The sequence below is a fragment of the Cebus imitator genome, unplaced genomic scaffold (assembly GCF_001604975.1).
Source record: "Cebus imitator isolate Cc_AM_T3 unplaced genomic scaffold, Cebus_imitator-1.0 Scaffold346, whole genome shotgun sequence".
Lineage (NCBI taxonomy): Eukaryota > Metazoa > Chordata > Mammalia > Primates > Cebidae > Cebus > Cebus imitator.
Window position 1 is genome coordinate 778,261 of NW_016107661.1, and position 18,693 is coordinate 796,953.

Below are 18,693 nucleotides of genomic sequence, written 5' to 3' on the forward strand. Positions count from 1 at the left end.
TAGAGACGGGGTTTCACCATGTTGACCAGGATGGTCTCGATCTCTTGACCTCGTGATCCACCCGCCTCGGCCTCCCACAGTGCTGGGATTACAGGCTTGAGCCACCGCGCCCGGCCTGAAAAAAGAAAACTTTACACACTCTTGATGGGAAGGTAAATTAGTGCAGACATTATAGAAAACAGTATGGCGATTTCTCAAAAAACTAAAAATAGAACTATCATATAATCCAGCAATCCCATCACTGGGTATTTATCCAAAGGAAAGGAAATCCGTATGCTGAAGAGATGTCTGCACCACCATGTTTACTGCACCACTATTCACAGTAGTCAAGATATAGCAACCTGAGTGTCTATCAGCAGATGAATGGATAGAGAAAACGTGGTATACAGACCCAATGGAATACTATTTAGCCATAAAAATAACCAAAATCTTTCATTCACAGCAACATCAGTGAACCTGGAGGACATTATGTTAATGGAAGTAAGCCAGGCATGGAAAGATAAATATTGCATGTCCTTACACATATGTGGAGGCTAAAAAAGTTAATCTCATGGAAGTGGACTGTTGAGACCGGGTGCACCAGCTCATGCCTGTAATCCCAACACTTTGGGAGGGCGAGGTGGGTGGATCTCAAGGTCAGGAGTTCGAGACCAGCCTGGCCAACATGGTGAAACCCTGTCTCTATAAAAATACAAAAATTAGCTGGGCATGGTGGTAGGGGAGTGTAATTCCAGCCACTTGGGAGGCTGAGGCAGGAGAATCGCTTGAACCTGGGAGGCAGATGTTGCAGTGAGCTGAGATCATACCCCTGCACTCCAGCCTGGCTGACAAAGTGAAACTCCATCTCTAAAAAAAATAGAAGTAGAGTGTTGAATAGTGTTTACTAGAGGTGGGGAAGGGTATGGGGGAGAGGAGATAACCAGAGGTTGGTTAAGGGATGCACTAGTACTGCCCAAAGGAGAACTAAGTGCTACTGTTCCACAGCATTATAGGGCGATTGCAATTAACAACAATGTGTTTCGTGGTTTTTTCTTTTTTGGGACAGTGTCTCACTCTGTCACCCACACTGAAGAGCAGTCGTCGGTGGGGCAGTCATGGCTCACTGCAGCCTCCACCTCCAGCTGGGCTCAAGTGATTCTCCCACCTCAGGCTCCCAAAGTGGCTGGGATCATAGATGTGTGTCACCACACCCAGCTCATTTTTTTTTTGATGTTTTTCGTAGAGACGGGGTTTTGCCTGTTGGCCAGGCCAGTTTCTAATTCTTGAGCTCCAGCTCAAACTGTCCACCTGCCTTGGCCTCCCAAAGTGCTGGGATTACAAGGCGTGAGCCTATTGTATATTTTCAGAAAGCCGGAAGAGCGAATTTGGAATGCTCCCAACACAAAGAAATGACAGATGTTTGAGGCGATGCATTTGCTCATTACGTATTATATACATACATGTTTTGAAATATCACACTGTACCCTATAAATATGTACTATTATTATGTCTATTGAGAATAATAATAAAGCCAAAAAAGGCAGGTTCCACAGCCCCATCCCCAACCTGCCGATGCTGTACATGCGGGGGGCCTAAGATTCTTCATCGTATAAACTTTGTGGGGTTTTTTTTTTTTTTTTTTTTTTGAGACGGAGTCTCACTCTGTTGCACAGACTGGAATGCAATGGCACAATCTCGGCTCACTGCAACCTCCACCCCCCAGTTTCAAGCGATTCTCCTGCCTCCGCCTTCCGAGTAGCTGGGACTACAGGTGTGTGCCACCATGCCAGGCTAATTTTGTGTACTTTCAGTAAAGACGGGGTTTCACTGTGTTAGCCAGGATGGTCTTGGTGTCCTAACCTTGTGATCTGCCTGCCTTGTCCTCCTGGAGTGCTGGGATTACAGGTGTGAGCCACTGCACCTGGCCTAAACTCTGTTTTAAAAACAGACCATCTTATTTCAAAAGCTTTTGCTTCTTGGAGCATCCCAAGCTTGTAATGGGGACAATAGCATTTCCTGGGAGCTGTCCTGTACCTGGCACAGGCTGTGTGGCTTCAGATGTATCCCTTCTACTCTCCTTGCAGCTCAGGAAGGTGGGTTATTATTATGCTCATTTATTTGCAGACAGGGACATTGAAGCTCAGAGGGGTTAAGTGGCTTATTCCAAAGGGACCAGCTGCCAGGCGTCCCATGGCTAGGAAGTGGCTGAGTCCTCTGCCTCTCTACCCTCTGCTATGTCATCTCCTCCCATGTAGTCTTTCCTGACCACCTACCTGGAGAACCTTCCTTGGTGTTCTTTTCTTCCTCACCCTGTGGTCTCCTTTATAACTCTTATCAGAACTTGCAATTACCTCACTTCTCGGTTTGTTCAGGTGATTTACGTTTCTTTTCCTCCAGGCTCTGGTTTTCCCTAGAGCCTAGACGGTATCTAGCACATGAGCAGGTGCTCAATATGTACTTGCTGAATGAATAGTGATAGGGTTTGGCTGTGTCTCCACCCAAATCTCATCTTGAATTACAGCTCCCGTAATTCCCACGTGCTGTGGGAGGGACCTCGTGGGAGGTAATTGAATCATGGGGGCTGTTTCTCCCATATGGTCTCCCATATGGTTCTCATTAATAAGTCTCGCAAGATCTGAAATTTTTTTTTTGTTTTTTGTTTTTTTTTTTGAGATGGAGTCTCACTCTATCATCCAGGCTGGAGTGCAGTGGCATGATCTCACCTCACTGCAACCTCCACCTCCTGGGTTCAAGTAATTCTTCTGCCTCAGCCTCCTAACTGGGACTACAGGCACACGCCACCACACCTGGCTAATTTTTTGTATTTTAGTAGAGACGAGGTTTCACCATATTAGCCAGGATGGTCTTGATCTCCTGACCTTGTGATCTGCCCGCCTCAGCCTCTCAAAGTGCTGGGATTACAGGTGTGAGCCACCACTCCCAGCTGAAATGATAGTTTTATAAGGGGTTTCCCTTTGTGCTTGGCTGTCATTCTGTCTTGTCTGCTGCTATGTAAGACGGGCCTTTCGCCTTCTACCAGGATTGTGAGGCCTCCCCAGCCACGTGGAACTGTGAGTCCATTAAACCTCTTTCCTTTACAAATTACCCAGGCCAGGGTTTGACTTTATCTGCAGCATAAAAGAGCGCAGTACAAATGAGCTTGCTAATGTAGCTGAAGGGACCAACGCCTTCCAATAGGACGGCCTCCTGTCTGGCCGCATTATGGCTTCCAAAACTCTGAGCTCATTTCCACCTGTGTGTGCACCTGCAGGTTACACATCTCTCAGCATCCTTAACACCAATGCATTGTTTCCACACCTGGCCTAGAAACTCAGCCCTGCTCCCCAGCCCCCACTGCCCCCACTCTTAGCCAGGGCGGCAGCACAGCTCACCAGGTTCCCCGAAGCAACCTTCCCGCTGTTTCTGCCAGCTGAGAATGGCGTCCAGCCACCGGAGCTTGTAGAAGTCGGAGAAGCCGCCCATTCCACAGAACATGACTGAAAGTAAAGATGGGGCCCTCTGCAGGCCTGCCCCCGAGGCCCACCTCCTCCCACTCCCCAGGGCTGCCATGGTGCCAGCTGCCTCCATCTGCCTGGGTTAGGCAGCACCAGGAGGTGAGCATTCAATGCAGGGGCTGGAAGAAGGCAGCTCCAGCCTTTGCCTGAGCAACTAGGGGCTCCCAGGCTTGTGTCCCGCCTCCCACTGAGGGCCTTGGTCAGGGCTGCTCCGAAGTCAGGGCCAGTAGAGGGGTTTAGACACTCCAGCCAGCGAGCAGCCACCCTTTCTGTCTCATCCATAGGGCTTTGTGGGTCCGCCTGACAGTCACCTGGTCCATCTGTGTAGAGCTCCGTCACTGGGGCAGGAAGCTGTCACACAGTGGCAGGTAAAATAGGATGCCCAGTGACATTTGAGTTTTCAATAAACAATGAATATAATTTTTTAGTGTAAGTATATTCCACGCAATATATGGGATAAACTTCTACTAAAAATGGATTCACTGTGTATCTGAAGTTCAAATTTAACTGAGCACTCTGTATTTTTACTTGCCCAATCTGGCAACTCCCTGTGTGTGTGTGTGTGTGTGTGTGTGTGTGTGTGTGTGTGTGTGTGTTTGTGTTGGTGGGGGGACACCCTGCTTCTCTGTCCCAGGGGCAGAATGCTGGCCATACTGTTTTCCATGAAGATGTCCCGGGTTGGGTATTCGTATCCGATGGCCTCAGCTCTGCGGTTCAAGTCCATCATGTTGGCACAGAAGAGGCTGATGTAGTCCTGGCTCTGCTGGAACAGCCCCTGTGTGCATCCCCTCTGGGGAGACAAACACCCAAAGACAAGGAGCTCAGTGCTACAGATGACAGATGGACGCACTGTTATGGGAAAGTCTTGCAGATCGGAGACAGTCTTGCAAGCGGCTGTTTAGGGCAGGTCTTTTTCTCCTTTCTGCAGGAATTCTTCCCCATGCATACCCCCAGCCAGCTGGGGCTCCATCATCAGAGAAAACTGGGTTCAAGATTCAGCTCTGCCACTGAGGAGCTGTGTGATCTTGGTTTGCTAAAGTCATCTTTCAGAACCTCAGGAGTTTTTATTCTTTTTTTGAGACAGAGTCTTGCTCTGTTGCCCAGGCTAAAGTGCAGTGGTGTGATCTCAGCTCATCACAATCTCCACCACCCGGGTTCAAGCACTTCTCCTGCTTCAGCCTCCCAAGCAGCTAGGGCTGCAGGTGCGTGACACCACCACGCCCAACTAATTTTTGTATTTTTAGTGGAGACTAATTTTTGTATTTTCAGGACCCAATGTGAAGCCTGTGCCACTAGGAGGTGCTCCATGAACGATGGAGTGGGTAGGGGTGCGCTGCAGTATACGACCGGACTGACCCCATGGGCGGCTTCAGTGCTACCCAAAGTGTGCACCAAGAAGGGGGCTGGCCGCTCCCCAAGCTGGGAGAGAAGAGCAGGAGTTTACAGCAGGCTTCAGACCCTTCTGTTGTTGTGGTCAGAGTGACTTTCCACCTGTTGAGGCTAATGATCAAAAGAATTCCCTTGCAATATGGTTCTTCTTGTATTTACAAAAATAGTGGTCAGTCACAGCTTGCAAAGAAATAATAATTAGAAAATTCTGTTGAATAAAAACAGAGTGCCTCCTCAGCTAAGAATTTCTGGACACTGAATCACATTGTTTATTTAAGATAACCCTACATTTCTGCATAAAGAAATATATATATATATATATATTTTTCTTTATGTATAAATAAGAAACATTTATATTTAATATATTATTTATATATATATTTATATATTCTTTATATATAAATATACATATTTATGCAGAAAGGTAGGGTTATCTTTATTTAAATATATATATAAAAGGTAGTGGTATGATCTCAGCTCACTGCAACCTCCGCCTCCCGGGTTCCAGCGATTCTCCTGCCTCAGCCTTCCCTAGTAGCTGGGATTGCAGGTGCATGCTACCATGTCCTGCTAATTTACTTTTTAAAATTTTTAGTAGTGAAGTGGTTTCACCATGTTGGCCAGGCTGGTCTTGAACTCCTGGCCTCAAGTAATCCACCCGCCTTGGCCTCCCAAATGCTGGGGTTACAGGCATGAGCCGCCCGCCCGGCCGCCCCTTTTCCTTTCTCCTTCCCCTTTCCCTGGCGCGGTAGGGGCTCCCTGGGCACTTACCATTCTGGCCCAGAGGAAGAAGAGCAGTTGGTGGGACAGGCAGTAGCCCGAGCAGCCAGGCTTGGTCATGAGGCTCCTGCAGTGGTCCGAGAGGCCACAGGGCTGGCTGCTGTCCATCCTGGGGGAAAGTGGTTTCAAGAGGTTACAGATGGAGCGCTGACCCGCCCTGAGTCTTCCCAGGTAGTGATGTAGCCCCTATTTGTAGCTGTTGGAACTCCTAGTAGATTCCAGACACCCAGCTGGGCATGGGGGTTGCCAGAGAAAATATAGCTGTCCTGCATCTTGATTTGCTAAATCTGGCTGCCCTAGCACAGGGGACATGACGCTGGAGCTATCCTGGGCTTGAGGAAGCCACCGAAGCTGAAACTTCCTACTGCTCCGTGGGGCCCCCAAATCACGTCTTTTCCAGCCCTAAACAGTGGGTACTTGAATCCAAACCACTTGGAATCTGGGCCCAACATGCTTATTTCTCCTGCACTGGCCAGGCATGGTGGTTCACGCCTGGAATTCTAGCTCTTTGGGAGTCTGAGGCAGGCAGGTCATCTGAGGTCAGGAGTTCGAGACCTGGCCAACACGGTGAAACCCCGCCTCCGAGGCAGGCACATTACCTGAGCTCAGGAGTTCAAGACCAGCCTGGCCAACATGGTGAAACCCTGTCTCTGCTAAACACACATATATTAGCCAGGCGTGGTGGTGCGCACCTGTAATGCCACCTACTCTGGAGGCTGAGGTAGGAGAATCACTTGAACCTCGGAGACAGAGGTTGCAGTGAGCTGAGATCACACCACTGCACTCTAGCTTGGGAGACAGAGTGAGACTCCGTCTCAAAATTAAAAAAAAAAAAAAAAAGTATATATATATAATGTATAAATTAGCTGGGCATGGTGGCACACGTCTGTAATCCCAGGATGAGGCAGGAGAATTGCTTGAACCTGGGAGGTTGAGACTGCAGTGAGCCAACAAAGAACACATCACAGCACTCCAGCCTGGATGATAGTGAGATTCCGTTAAAAAAAAAATGTGTATATATATATATATATATATGGGCTGGGTGAGGTGGCTCATGCCTATAATCCCAGCATTTTGGGAGGCCGAGGTGGGTGGATCACAAGGTCAAGAGATCTAGACCATCCTGGCCAACATGGTAAAACCCTGTCTCTACTAAAACTACAAAAATTAGCCAGCCGTGGTGGCTGGAGCCTGTAGTTTCAGCTACTTGGGAGGCTGGGGCAGGAGAATCACTTGAACCTGGGAGGTCGAGGCTGCAGTAAGCCGAGATCTCCCCACTACACCCCAGCCTGGCAACAGAGCGAGGCTCCTTCTCAAAAAAAAAAAAAAAAAAAAAGCAGGGTCCCTGGCTGGGGCCAAGCCCTCTGTGAGCCCATCTGTGTCCCAGCCCAAGCATTGCTCTGAAGGAAGCTGAGAGGATGTGTCCTGGGCACCTGCTGCCCACTTTGTCCACAGGCACCTGCACCCAGGGCTGCCCTGGGGCCTTGCTGCAGGCCCACTCAGCACCCGGATAAAATGAGGAGCCCAGCTAGGCTGGGTCCTGCCTTCCCGGACCTGCAACCTCACTGGGGATGGGGACAAGCCCACAGTCCAAATGCAAATTGCATCTGTGGCTATACAAGGTGCCGGAGAGGCCCTTACGGGAGGTCTGCTGTGTGCTGGGGTCAGAGGTAGGATGGGGTTTGGAGGTAGGGCAGACTTCCTGAGGCCTAGTGGGTGGGTGGGGGGAGCAAAGTCTTTAAATGGGAGGGAGCCTTGGAGAGTCTGAAAAGCAGCCTCTAGGGGGCTGGGGACTTGGAAGGGCAGAGAAGAACTGGGGCTTTGTCTGGGGACCTGGAGGTGGTGTGTTCAGCCATGGCTGCTGGAAGACCCGCTGTGGCATGGGAGACTAGTGGGCGGCTGGAGCAAGGGGGACCCCGCTGGCGTGGGAGAGGGCAGTGCCCGGCAGCTTCAGGGAGCTGTGCCCGGATCTGCACAAAGCCTTGGCTTCAGCCTGGCGGCTTGGAGAAGAACGAATGGGATGGGACCAGCGGGGTGTGTTTGTGTTTCTGGCAGACAGGGCGGGTTCAGGGCCCACCCGGTTCCCAGCAGCTGCACCAGGCACATGTCGCTGCTGTCCTCCGAGAAAGAGTCCTGGGGCTGGAGCGTGGGGTAGACCAAGGAGGCATTGGTGTGGGTCCAGGCATGTGGGAGCTTCCAAAACCCGGGCTGCAGGGTCGGCAGGAACTCTGGCAGAGAGGATAGGTAGGTGAGGCTGGGTGCAGTGTGGGGGCGACCCAGGAGCAGCGGGCCACCCACCCTAGTGCCCCCACCCATTCCTGCAGCCCTGCCCACTGGCAGGTGCAGCTCGGGGCTCTGAGCCCTGTCTGCTGGTCCCAGATTTGGTTTGAAAAACTCAAGAAAGCTCCTTGCTTATAAAACCCTTTTCCCGCTAATCATTAGGAACAGTGTTGGGACAGCTTTGACTAAACCCACTGCGTCCCGTGGAAGCTCCAGATAAGGGCAAGTTTCCCAGGCGCAGGGCTCACACCTGTCATCCCAGCACTTGGGGAGGCTGAGGAAGGAAGATCGCTTGAGACCCAGAGTTCAAGACCAGCCTAGGCAACATAGCAAGACTCTGTCTCTACAAAAATAAAAAATGTAGCCAGGTATGGTGGTGTGCATCTGGAGTCCCAGCTGAGGCGGGAAGATTGCTTGAGTCTAGAAGTTGGAGAATGCAGTGAGCTATGATCAGCTCTTTTTTTTTGAGACAAAGAGTCTTGCTGTGTCTCTTAGGCTAGAGTGCGGTGGAGCAATCTCGGCTCACTGCAACCTCCGCCTCCTGGGTTCAAGTGATTCTGCTGCCTCAGCCTCCCAACTAGCTGGGACTACAGGCTTGTGCCAACACCCCTACTAATTTTTTTTTTTTTTTTGTATTTTTAGTAGAGAGAGTGTTTCAGCCTTTGGGAGGCTGAGGTGGGCAGATCACTTGAGGTCAGGAGTTGGAGACCAGCCTGGCCAATGTATCGAAACCCCATCTCTACTAAAAATATAAAAATTAGCCTGGTGTGGTGGCACATGCCTGTAGTCCTGGCTACTGAGAGGCTGAGGCAGGAGGATCACTTGAATCCAGGAGGCAGAGGTTGCAGTGAGTCAAGATCGTGTCACTGTACCCCAGTCTGGGTGACAGAGCAAGAGACTCTGTTGGAAAAAAAAAAAAAAGAGAAAGCAAGACTGTCTCTCAGAAAAAGAGAACACGTGGGGAGGTGATATTTGTAGACTCCTTTGGTTGGGTGAGAAAGTGGAGCTCTTACAAAACGGATGCCCAGTGATAAGGCATCTTTAGGATGACATGGGCGGGAACAGTGTTAGGAACCAGGCCTGGGAGAGGGTGGTGGATCTCAACAGTGGAAAGGTGGGCCTGTACTGGGAAGGCCTGGGCTGTGTTCCCTGCGGCTGGGCTGCCGTGTGAGCATGAACCGTGGCCTGGCTATCTCCCCACTCACCCCACACATCCGACGGGCGCGGGGAGCAGAGGGGACGGGGTTGTAGCAGCATGATGGGCTGCTTATGTGCCCCCCCTTGCCATCAAGGAACAGCTCAGCCAGGCTTACAAGATGGGACCTTCTGTAGGGTCACTTGGGGCTGGGGAGGAGAGAGACACTCAGTGGTCATAAGGCATGAGAGAGATAAACCCCAATGTTTTGAGAAATAGAGTGTGGGGCTGAGCGCGCTGGCTCACGCCTGTAATCCTAGCACTTTGGGGGACCGAGGCAGGTGGATCACCTGATGTCAGGAATTCAAAACCAGCCTGGCCAGCATGGTGAAATCCCATCTCTACAAAAAATATAGAAGAAAAATCAGCCATTACTATTCATGAAGGAAAAATACTCCAAGGTCTAATGCTTCCTGGGAGTCTCTCTGCCTCCTAATAAGCTGCAGAAGAAAAATTAGCTACTCTCCCCAGCTTGGGAGACAAAGCGAGACTTCGTCTCAAAATAAATAAATAAAAATTAAAAATAAAAAAATACAGTGCACAATAAATGCCATGTACCTGAATCCTCCTGAAACCCTCCCCTCTACCTTGGTCCATGGAAAAACTGCCTTTTACAAAACTAGTCCCTGGTGTCAAAATGTTGGGGACCGCTGCAATGGGACTTTGACCCTGCCCGCGGAGAGCTCATTGTTTAGAGACAGACAGATGAGGAGGCCATTGCTGTTAGTCAAGGATGCTCAATTAGCAGGTGGTGGGCACCTGTAATCCCAGCTACTCAGAAAGCTGAGGCAGGAGAATCACTTGAACCAGGGAGGTGGAGGTTGCAGTGAGTTGAGATCGCACCACTGCACTCCAGCCTGGGTGACAGAGGGAGACTCTATCTCCAAAAAAAAAAAAAAAAATTTGGCCGGGTGTGGTGGCTCACGCCTGTAATCCCAGCACTTTGGGAGGCCGAGGTGGGCAGATCATGAGGTTAAGAGATTGAGGCCATCCTGGCCAACATGGTGAAACCCCGTCTCTACTAAAAATACAGAAAAATAGAGTGTGGACAACTTCAGGAATTTCTTCTGACATTTAATGAAATGTATTAAAATAATTTGGTGATAGAGGACTCTACTGTTTGCTGTGCAAAGGGTCAAATGGCCTTTTAGACACTCTCCCCTCTGGGATAGCCCAGCCCTGCCCAGCCCCTCTGCTCTGGTCTAGGACCAGGACCTCAAGCACGGGCATGTGCTGAAAGCGTGAGAGAGGACACCCTGCCTACTCTGCACCCCTCTGTGTGGGTGGGAAAGGCCATCAGACTCTGAAGTCAAGGATAACCACATGTCCCCAGGGCTCGTCTGTGGCTTGCTCGGCAGACAGGTCGAAGTTGATGACAGAGTGTCTCAGCCCAGCCTTGCCCCGGGAGAGCACATGCTGGGTTATTAAAGTCAATATCCCCAGAGTCGATATTCTAGAAGGAATGGGACACCCCTGTGGGTGCTCACCTCTTAGGTACTTGGGGTCACTCAGCTTGAGGTAGAGGAGGGACCTCTGGATGGCGGCCTCCAGCTTCTCCCCCAGCGCCCCCACGCGCAGGCTCACCGGCTGCAGCAGCGGCTCCTGGGCCCACTTCTCCTGAACGCTTTTTAGCTGCTCTGGAAGGGATCAGAGTGCATTCATTCTACCATTTGGAGTTAGTACTTTTTTTTTTTTTTTTGCCTTGGGACAGGAAAAAAAAATCCTCCAAGGTCTCATGCTTCCTGGGAGCCTCTCTGCCTCTTCCAGCACACAGCGGGGAAAGATTTGCTGCGCTGACTGGAAATGAGGTCAGAATGGGGTGATCTGGCAATGCGAATGGGTGTCGGAGTGGTAGAAGGGGGTGGCTGCGAGCTTGGTTTCTGGAGTCGGGCCTGGGTTCAAATCCTTGATACTTGAGGTCCAAATCCTTGAATCCCTGACTCAGATACTTTCATGTCAGATGACCAGAGAAAGTAACTTAATTTCTCTCCATCTCACTTTCTTCATCTGGAAAACGGGGATAAGGATAGCCTTTACTTCTTGGAGGGGGTTATGAGGATAGAGTGAGCGAACGTGCGGAGAGGACTTAGTCTTATCCACAGTATAGAGAAAGCACTTAGTAAAGTTCAGCCATTACTATGCATTAAGGAGACTTGGGGTCTGCTGTGCATGAGGAATAATGAGGGAAGGATTCAGGTTGTAGGGTGGAGAACCACTGTGTACAGGTGAGCAGGTTGTATACTGCACAATGGCAACACACATTCAGATCAGGGGTTTGTATATGTAGTAAGACAATTTCCCAGCAGATGGCTGTCAAGTGACTTCAGGAAGGAAGTACCTTCTTCTAATTCCCACAGGTGTACACTGTGGGCTAGCAGTGGCTTTGATGAGGTGGGAGAGAATGGTGAAGCTCCAGAGGTGGCCAGAAATTGACTGGGGAGACAGGACCCAGAGCATCCATGCAGGGCTGAGAGGGCGAGGGACGAGGTAGGGCAGCTGCCATCGGGTAGGAGCCTTGTTGAGGAGGATGGGCTAAGTTGAGAAGGATGCTGCAAGCCCCCTCTGCTCAGCCCCCTCCGTGGGCAAACCCGAAGGGGAGAAGTACAGCCTTGGGAATGCCAACAGGGAGCGGTCCCCTGTATGTCAGAGTGTCTCCTCCTGTGACTGCACTGGGTCTACGAAGTCCGATATGACAGGAGTCTCCAGCACTCAGTCCAGCACTGGTCTAGGCTTGTTATGAATGGGGCTGCACAGCAGGAGGCGAGGAGTGGGTGGGTCTATAATTTACAGCCACTCCCGTCACTCGCTCTTGTTACTGCCTGAGCTCCGCCTCCTGTCAGTTCAGCTCTGGTTAGATTCTCACAGGGTTGCGAACCCTATTGTGAACTGCACATGTGAGGGATCTAGGTTGCACACACCTTATGAGGATCTAATGTCCAGTGATCTGTCATTGTCTCCCATTCCCCTAGACGGGATTATCTAGTCGTTGGAAAATAATCTCAGGGTTTCCACTGGTTCTATATTATGGCGAGTGTGGGTAAACCCCCACATGGGCGCTGAGGAAGGAGAGCTGGGCAGACCCCAGGCACAATTAGTGCCTGAAGTATAACTTACTGCTTGCTTATATCTAGCGTATATATATTATCTATATAATCATACTTAGTTCCATATAATCTTATATCTAGCTTATATATATAACCATACTTAGTTTTATGTAATCTTTCTATATAATCATGTAACGGATTGTAGTCGGAGCTGTACGACACATTTAATGCTGATTTATATAATCCTTCTATATAACCACATATTAGTTTGTAGTAGGAGGAATGCCTAGAGCAGTCACAGAGCAGATGCAGTCCATGGGACAACAGCCAGGCCAGGACAAGAACCAAAGACCCAGGCGGTAGCGCCCCTGCCCGAAAGGGCACACGCTGTGTGGCAGGCCAGGGCCTAGATGGCAGCACTCAGTACCCGCTGCATGGCCGGCTTGGAGCAAGAGTTATTGCCCCTGAAAAGGAGTGGCCGTACCTTGCACCCAGTTCTCGTGGAAGTAGGCCTCGGGCCTGAGACCCCCGAACAACCGAGGGAGACGAACCCCTCTGGCGTAATCGTGCCATGGCGGCAATACCCCGTCAGCTTCTCTCGCTACTGTGCTGGCTCGAATCCTCCTCCTATAAGATACCTTAGGGAGGGCACACTGTCGGCTCCCACCGCATTGGGTTACAGCATCCTTCTACAGGAATCCTTTGAAGTCTCCGGCCCCCAGACAAGAACTGTTGCACACGGCATCTGTTGCACACAGCTCACCTCCTTGCCTCGGTGGCCTAATGGGGGTGGACACCCTTTTTGTACACGACCCTCTACTACTGTGCACGGCACAGCCCCTACTGCGCATGGCCCACCTCTCTAACTAGGTGACCTAATGGGGCGGCCCCCTCACTTGGTACTCACGTGATTACGTATGCCCTATCACTAAGCGTATAGATGACCTCATCACGACCCTTCCCCCGTCTCGTACCTAATAAATACAGACAATTCTGGACATTCGGGGCCTCGCCTGTCTCTGCTTGTAAGTGGCGTGGCCCACTGAGCCCAGCTGTCATTTCCAGTCCTTCTGTGTCCTTTCTCTTTATTTCTCGGATCCTGTGACTCAACACAGCAATAGGGGATACCCCACGACCCTGTGGGGCAGTGGCCCTGTAGGCAAGTTGTATAATTATATGTTTTAATGTCATAACAATAAACATAAAGTGGGCTGGGCACGCTATCTCACACCTGTAATCCCAGCCCTTTGGGAGGCCGAGGCAGGCAGATCTCCTGAGGCCAGGAGTTCAAGACCCAGCCAGGCCAACATGGTAAAACCCTGTCTCTACCAAAAGTACAAAAATTAGCCGGTTGTGGTGGCGGGCGCCTGTAGTCCCAGCTATTTGGGAGGCTGAGCAGGAGAATTGCTTGAACCCGGAGCTGGAGGTTATAGTGAGCTGAGGCAGCGCCTGCACTGGGGCCTGGGTGACAGAGCGAGACTCTGTCTTAAATAAACAAAAATAAAAAATAAAAAATAAAGTGCACAATAAATGTCATGTACTTGAATCATCCCAAAACCTTCCCCTCAGGTCCATGGAAAAATTGCCTTTTACAAAACCAGTCCCTGGTGTCAAAAAGGTTGGAGACCGCTGCAATGGGACGTCGACCCTACCCACGGAGAGCTTATTGTTTAGAGAGAGACAGACGAGGAGGCCGTTGCCGTCAGTCAAGGGTGCTCAATGCTTGGACAGATAGAAACGGTAATGGCTGACAAGTACTGAGCCCCGCGGGTAAGATGGCACAGACACATAATCTCATGTGATATATGTGCACGATCACGTGATACTCCCATCCATCAGCTGAAGGATGAGGAAACCCAAACTCCACCAGAGCAGATAACTCAGTGCCATGCAGCCAGCTGGGGGAGATCCAGGATTTGAACCTGGGCAGACCGGTTCTGAAGCCCTGTTCTAGGAACTGGCACCGCCTTTGCTCTCTTTAGGCAGAGTTCACTGTTGTGGTTGTGTTAAGCAGCTGAATTCCTGGGGAATCTGTTATGCAGCAAGACTATTGCAAGGGGAAGGGACAGTGGTTGTGGAACAGGCATGGGTGGAAAAGCTGGGCTCACTGCGGCTGCAAGGAGAGGGGACCCTGGTCTGAGGTCAGGGTGGTGCGGCTTTCCCAGTGAACGCTACTCAGTCATGATTAAGAGAACCCCCTCCCTTCATTGATAAAAGAGGATAATAACAATGGGTGGAACCTCAAGGATGACGGGGAGAGGGCACTGAAGTACCCACGCAATGCGCCTGGGTTGTGCCCACGTGGAGCAGATACTAAGTGAACTCGCCTATGGAATGAGGAAAACAAATCACTCCTCTCCAACCTGTACGGTCAATTACCCATGGCAGGTGCCCAGGGAGAACCCAATTTGCAAGGCCACATCTCAGCCTTGGTGGGCCCCTTCCTCCATTAGAGACATTAGGTTGGGCACAGTGGCTCACCCCTCTAATCTCAGCACTTTAGGAAGCCAAGGCAGGAGGATTGCTTGAGGGCAGAAATTTGAGATCAGCCTGGGCAACATAGCAAGACTCTATCTCTACAAAAATTTTAACAATTAGCTAGGTGTGGTGATGCATGCCTGTAATCCTAGCTACTCGGAAGGCTGAGGTGGGAGGGTCACTTGAGCCAGCAGCTGGAGGCTACAGGGGACTATGATGGTGCCACTGCACTCCAGTCTGGGGGATGAGGATGCTGATGAATTTCTAGAGGAGCTATGCGACAGGGCTGGGTTAAATGAAGGGGACCCCGGGTATATCTCTGGCCTCACCCTAGTCCTGGTCAGGAGGGGAGGGAGCATGATCTCGGGGCTCTCCAGGATGCCACGTGGGGGACGAGGGGTGGGGAGAGGACACTTGATGGGGGCATGTGGCTGCAAGGAAGCAGACTATCCCAGTGCCTCTCGTGCCACTTCTGAGTCCCGGCCAGGTGGAAAACTACTCTGGCAACACAAAGAGGGTGGTGTGGGGCGATGCCCACTGCTTGGCCTGGGAGCCGGGGCCAGCCCGGAGCCCTGCTGATACCAACCCGGGGTCCTTGTCACTTTGCTCAGGATGGCCTGCAAGGAGGGGCCCACAGCAACTCATGATGTGTGTGTGTGCATTCGTGCATGCATGTGTGCTTATGTGTGTGATGTGCATGCATGCATGCTTGTGTGATGTGTGTGCATGCATGCGTGTTTGTGTGTCTGTGATGGGTGTGTATGTGTGTGCATGCATGCTTGTGTGTGTGTGATGTGCCTGTGTGTGTACGTGTGTGCATGCATGCTTGTGTGTGTGAAGTGCTTGTGTGTGTGTGTGAGATGTGCGCATGTGTGTGTTTGCCTTGGCCTGTCTCCAGCCCCCTTCTTGGGGATCTTATATCTCTGAAAGCTAAACAAACACTTGACTGTTTTTGCAGAACCTTTAGGAGGCTTTGGATGGAAGTGGAGGTAGCGGGGCTGGAACCTGATCTTGAGGGTCGTCAGTTTTGTCCACAGCCACCTCACTTAAGGGGGGGGACCGTCCCACAAATATCCATTTATGCGGCACTCTCTCTACTCTCCTTGTTTGTAGTGTGTCAGGAGGGACTGTCAAATGGATCGTTTCCTTCTCAGAAAATGATAATTTCCAAATCCTTCCCCATGTTGCCTTTAAATCTTTCCTACTTCTAAAAAATTTCATAACAGCTGGGCCACAGCCCCCAGGAAAAGCCAGCCCCCGACTTCCTCTCTCCTTATAGTTGAGACAGATTATTCTGGGGCCAGTGCCAAGTCTCAGGCATACAGAGCAGGGCGGAGGACAAAGCTGAGACTTAGCTTCCTAGTGTCCAGCCAGGGAAACGGGCTCACTCACCTTCCAGCACCCGGACCCCCACCATGCCATCCAGGTTGATTTGGGACAGCCTCTGCTCTAGGAAGACGGTGGCTCTCTCCAGTGCAGACAAGATCAGGCCCGCGATGGTGGCCTTAGCTTCGGCAGTGTCTAGTCCCGGCAGCGAGGAGGACCATAGCGGTGGCAGGGCCGTCAGTGAGAGCAGGAGCAGCAGCCCCGGGCTGGCCATGGCTGGGTTCTGCTCACAGCTGGTCACAGGCTCAGCACCCCAAGCTCTGGCCCAGCCCAGACCGCCTCTGCACGATCTCCTCCGTCTCCTCCCCACCTTCTCTGGCAGACCTGAAGACAAGTGGCCCGGCAGGGCTGCCAAGAAGCCTGGGGTGGCCGGTTCAAAGGGATCTGGGAAGGCTGGCTGCAGGGGGATGACGGTGAGGCAGCGGCGGGTAGGCCAGTCCCGGGCGTTGAGCCTGCTGTCCCTGTTATGCTGGGGAGAGGAGTGCCCACTCTGTCCTTCTTGGCCCTGATTCCCTAGGCTCACAGGCTAGATCTTTGATCCAGCAATTACAATTCAACCCAAAAATCCAAAAGCTCTGAAAGCAAAAAAACTTTTTTCTTTCTTTGTTTTTTGAAATAGGGTCTCATTCTCTTGCCCAGGCTGGAGTGCAGTGGTTTAATTACAGCTCACTGCAGCCTTGATCTCATGGGCTTAATAGATCTTCCTGCCTCAGCCTCCTGAATAGCTGGGACTACAGGCATGTGCCACCATGCGTGGCTAATTTTTGTATTTTTTTTTTTTTTTTTTTGAGATGGAGTCTCGCTCTGTTGCCCCCGGCTGGAGTGCAATGGTGAGGTCTTGGCTCACTGCAACATCTGCCTCCCGGGTTCAAGCAATTCTCTTGCCTCAGCCTCCTGAATAGCTGGGATTACAGGCACCCACCACCACGCTTGGCTAATGTTTGTGTTTTCAGTAGAGATGAGGTTTCACCATGTTGGCTAGGATGGTCTCAAACTCCTGACCTCATGATCTGCCTGCCTCGGCCTCCCAAAGTGCTGGGATTACAGGTGTGAGCCACTGCGCCAAGCCAATTTTTGTATTTTTTATAGAGATAGGGTTTCACTATGTTGCCCAGGCTGGTCTTGAACTCCTGGGCTCAAGTGATCCACCCTCCTCAGGCTCCCAAAGTGCTGGGATTACAGGCATGAGCCACTACACCCAGACTTTGTTTTAAATAAATTTGAAGCAAACTCATTTGAGGGCACATCTGCGTTGACCAGCCTGGCCAACATAGTGACACCCCATCTCTACTGATAATACAAAATTTATCTGGGCATGGTGGCACATGCCTGTAATTCCAGCTACTTGGGAGGCTGAGGCAGGAGAATCACTTGAACCCAGGAGGCGGAGGTTACAGTGAACCAAGATCGTGCCACTGCACTCCAGCCTGGGAGACAGAGCGAGAGTCTGTCTCAAGAAAAAAAAAAAATTGATACCTGCAGCAGGGCATAGTGGCTCACGTCTGTAATTTCAGTACTTTGGGAGGATGACTTGAGGATAGGAGTTCGAGACCAGCCTGGCCAACATGGTGAAACCCGGTCTCTACTAAAAATACAAAAATTAGTCAGGCGTGGTGATGCAAGCCTGTAATCCCAGCTACTAGGGAGGCCAAGGCAGGAGAATCACTTGAACCTGGAAGGCGGAGGTTGCAGTGAGCTGCACTCCAGCCTGGGCGACAGAGTGAGACTCTGTCTCAAAAAAAAAGAAAAAAGAAGTTTGCAAAAAAAAAAAAGTGCGCCGAGCCCTGAGCTGAGCCCAGGGACACTGGGGAGCCACATCCCCACCGGCTACCCTGCCCTTTGGGTGCTGCCTGTGGTCCTCAACAAGGGAGGAGCTGCTGTCTTGTCTGTTTGTTGAATGTGGTGGGTGGTGGCTCTGCAGATTCTGGGGCAGCTCCTAAATAGGGGCAATGGGGTATCATCCCCAGTGAGCTCTTGGTGTTGCTCTGCAAGGGACTGCTTTCAAAGAGAAAGGGCTGTGATATGATTTGGCTGTGTCCCCACCCAAATCTCATCTTGAATTCCCATGTGTTGTGGGAGGGACCCAGTAGGAGGTAACTGAGTCATGGGGTCAGGTCTTTCCTGTGCCATTCTCATGATAGTGAATCAGGCTCCCAAGACCTGATTGTTGTACAAGAAGTTTTCCTGCACAAGCTCTCTTTTTGCCTGCTGCCATCTATATAAGAGGGGACTTGCTCCTCTTTGCCTTCTGCCATGATGGTGAGGCCTCCCCAGCCATGTGCACCTGTAAGTCTATTAAACCTCTTTCTCTTGTAAATTGCCCAGTCTTGGGCATGTCTTTATCAGCAACATGAAAATGGACTAACAACAGGCGGTCACAAAGACACTCATTAAACTCTTACTATGGCTACTTTGGGAGGTGAAATTGGAGGGTCATTGGGGAAATTTTCCTTCTAGCCATGGATACTTAAGCAAAATCATGATGGTGTTTACTTCCTTGTTTGTCCTTTCCCTTCTCTACCTTTTTGTGTTTGTTTTTGAGATGGAATCTCACTCTGTCGCCCAGGCTGGAGTGCAGTGGCGTGATATCTGCTCACTGCAACCTCCACCTCCCGGGTTCAAGCGATTCTCCTGCCTCAGCCCCCCA

General features: G+C 50.9%; 1 protein-coding gene across 2 annotated transcripts in view; it reads right to left on the minus strand.

Annotated features, from left to right (window-relative positions):
- The window catches only part of CUNH16orf89 (chromosome unknown C16orf89 homolog), a 24,722-nt gene extending 8,234 nt beyond the window's left edge, over nt 1-16,488 (minus strand). Inside the window, exons 1-6 of one of the 2 annotated variants that reach the window (XM_017506046.2) lie at nt 16,053-16,488; nt 10,626-10,775; nt 7,741-7,891; nt 5,655-5,772; nt 4,149-4,284; nt 3,372-3,476 (exon numbers count right to left, since the gene is read on the minus strand). In XM_017506046.2, coding sequence (XP_017361535.1) covers nt 3,372-3,476; nt 4,149-4,284; nt 5,655-5,772; nt 7,741-7,891; nt 10,626-10,775; nt 16,053-16,260 — 868 coding nt within the window. In that variant the 5' untranslated portion in view covers nt 16,261-16,488. The remainder of the gene's footprint in view (nt 1-3,371; nt 3,477-4,148; nt 4,285-5,654; nt 5,773-7,740; nt 7,892-10,625; nt 10,776-16,052) is intronic. The other variant, XM_017506048.2, reaches the window with a different exon arrangement.
- Between the last annotated feature and the right edge of the window lie 2,205 nt (nt 16,489-18,693).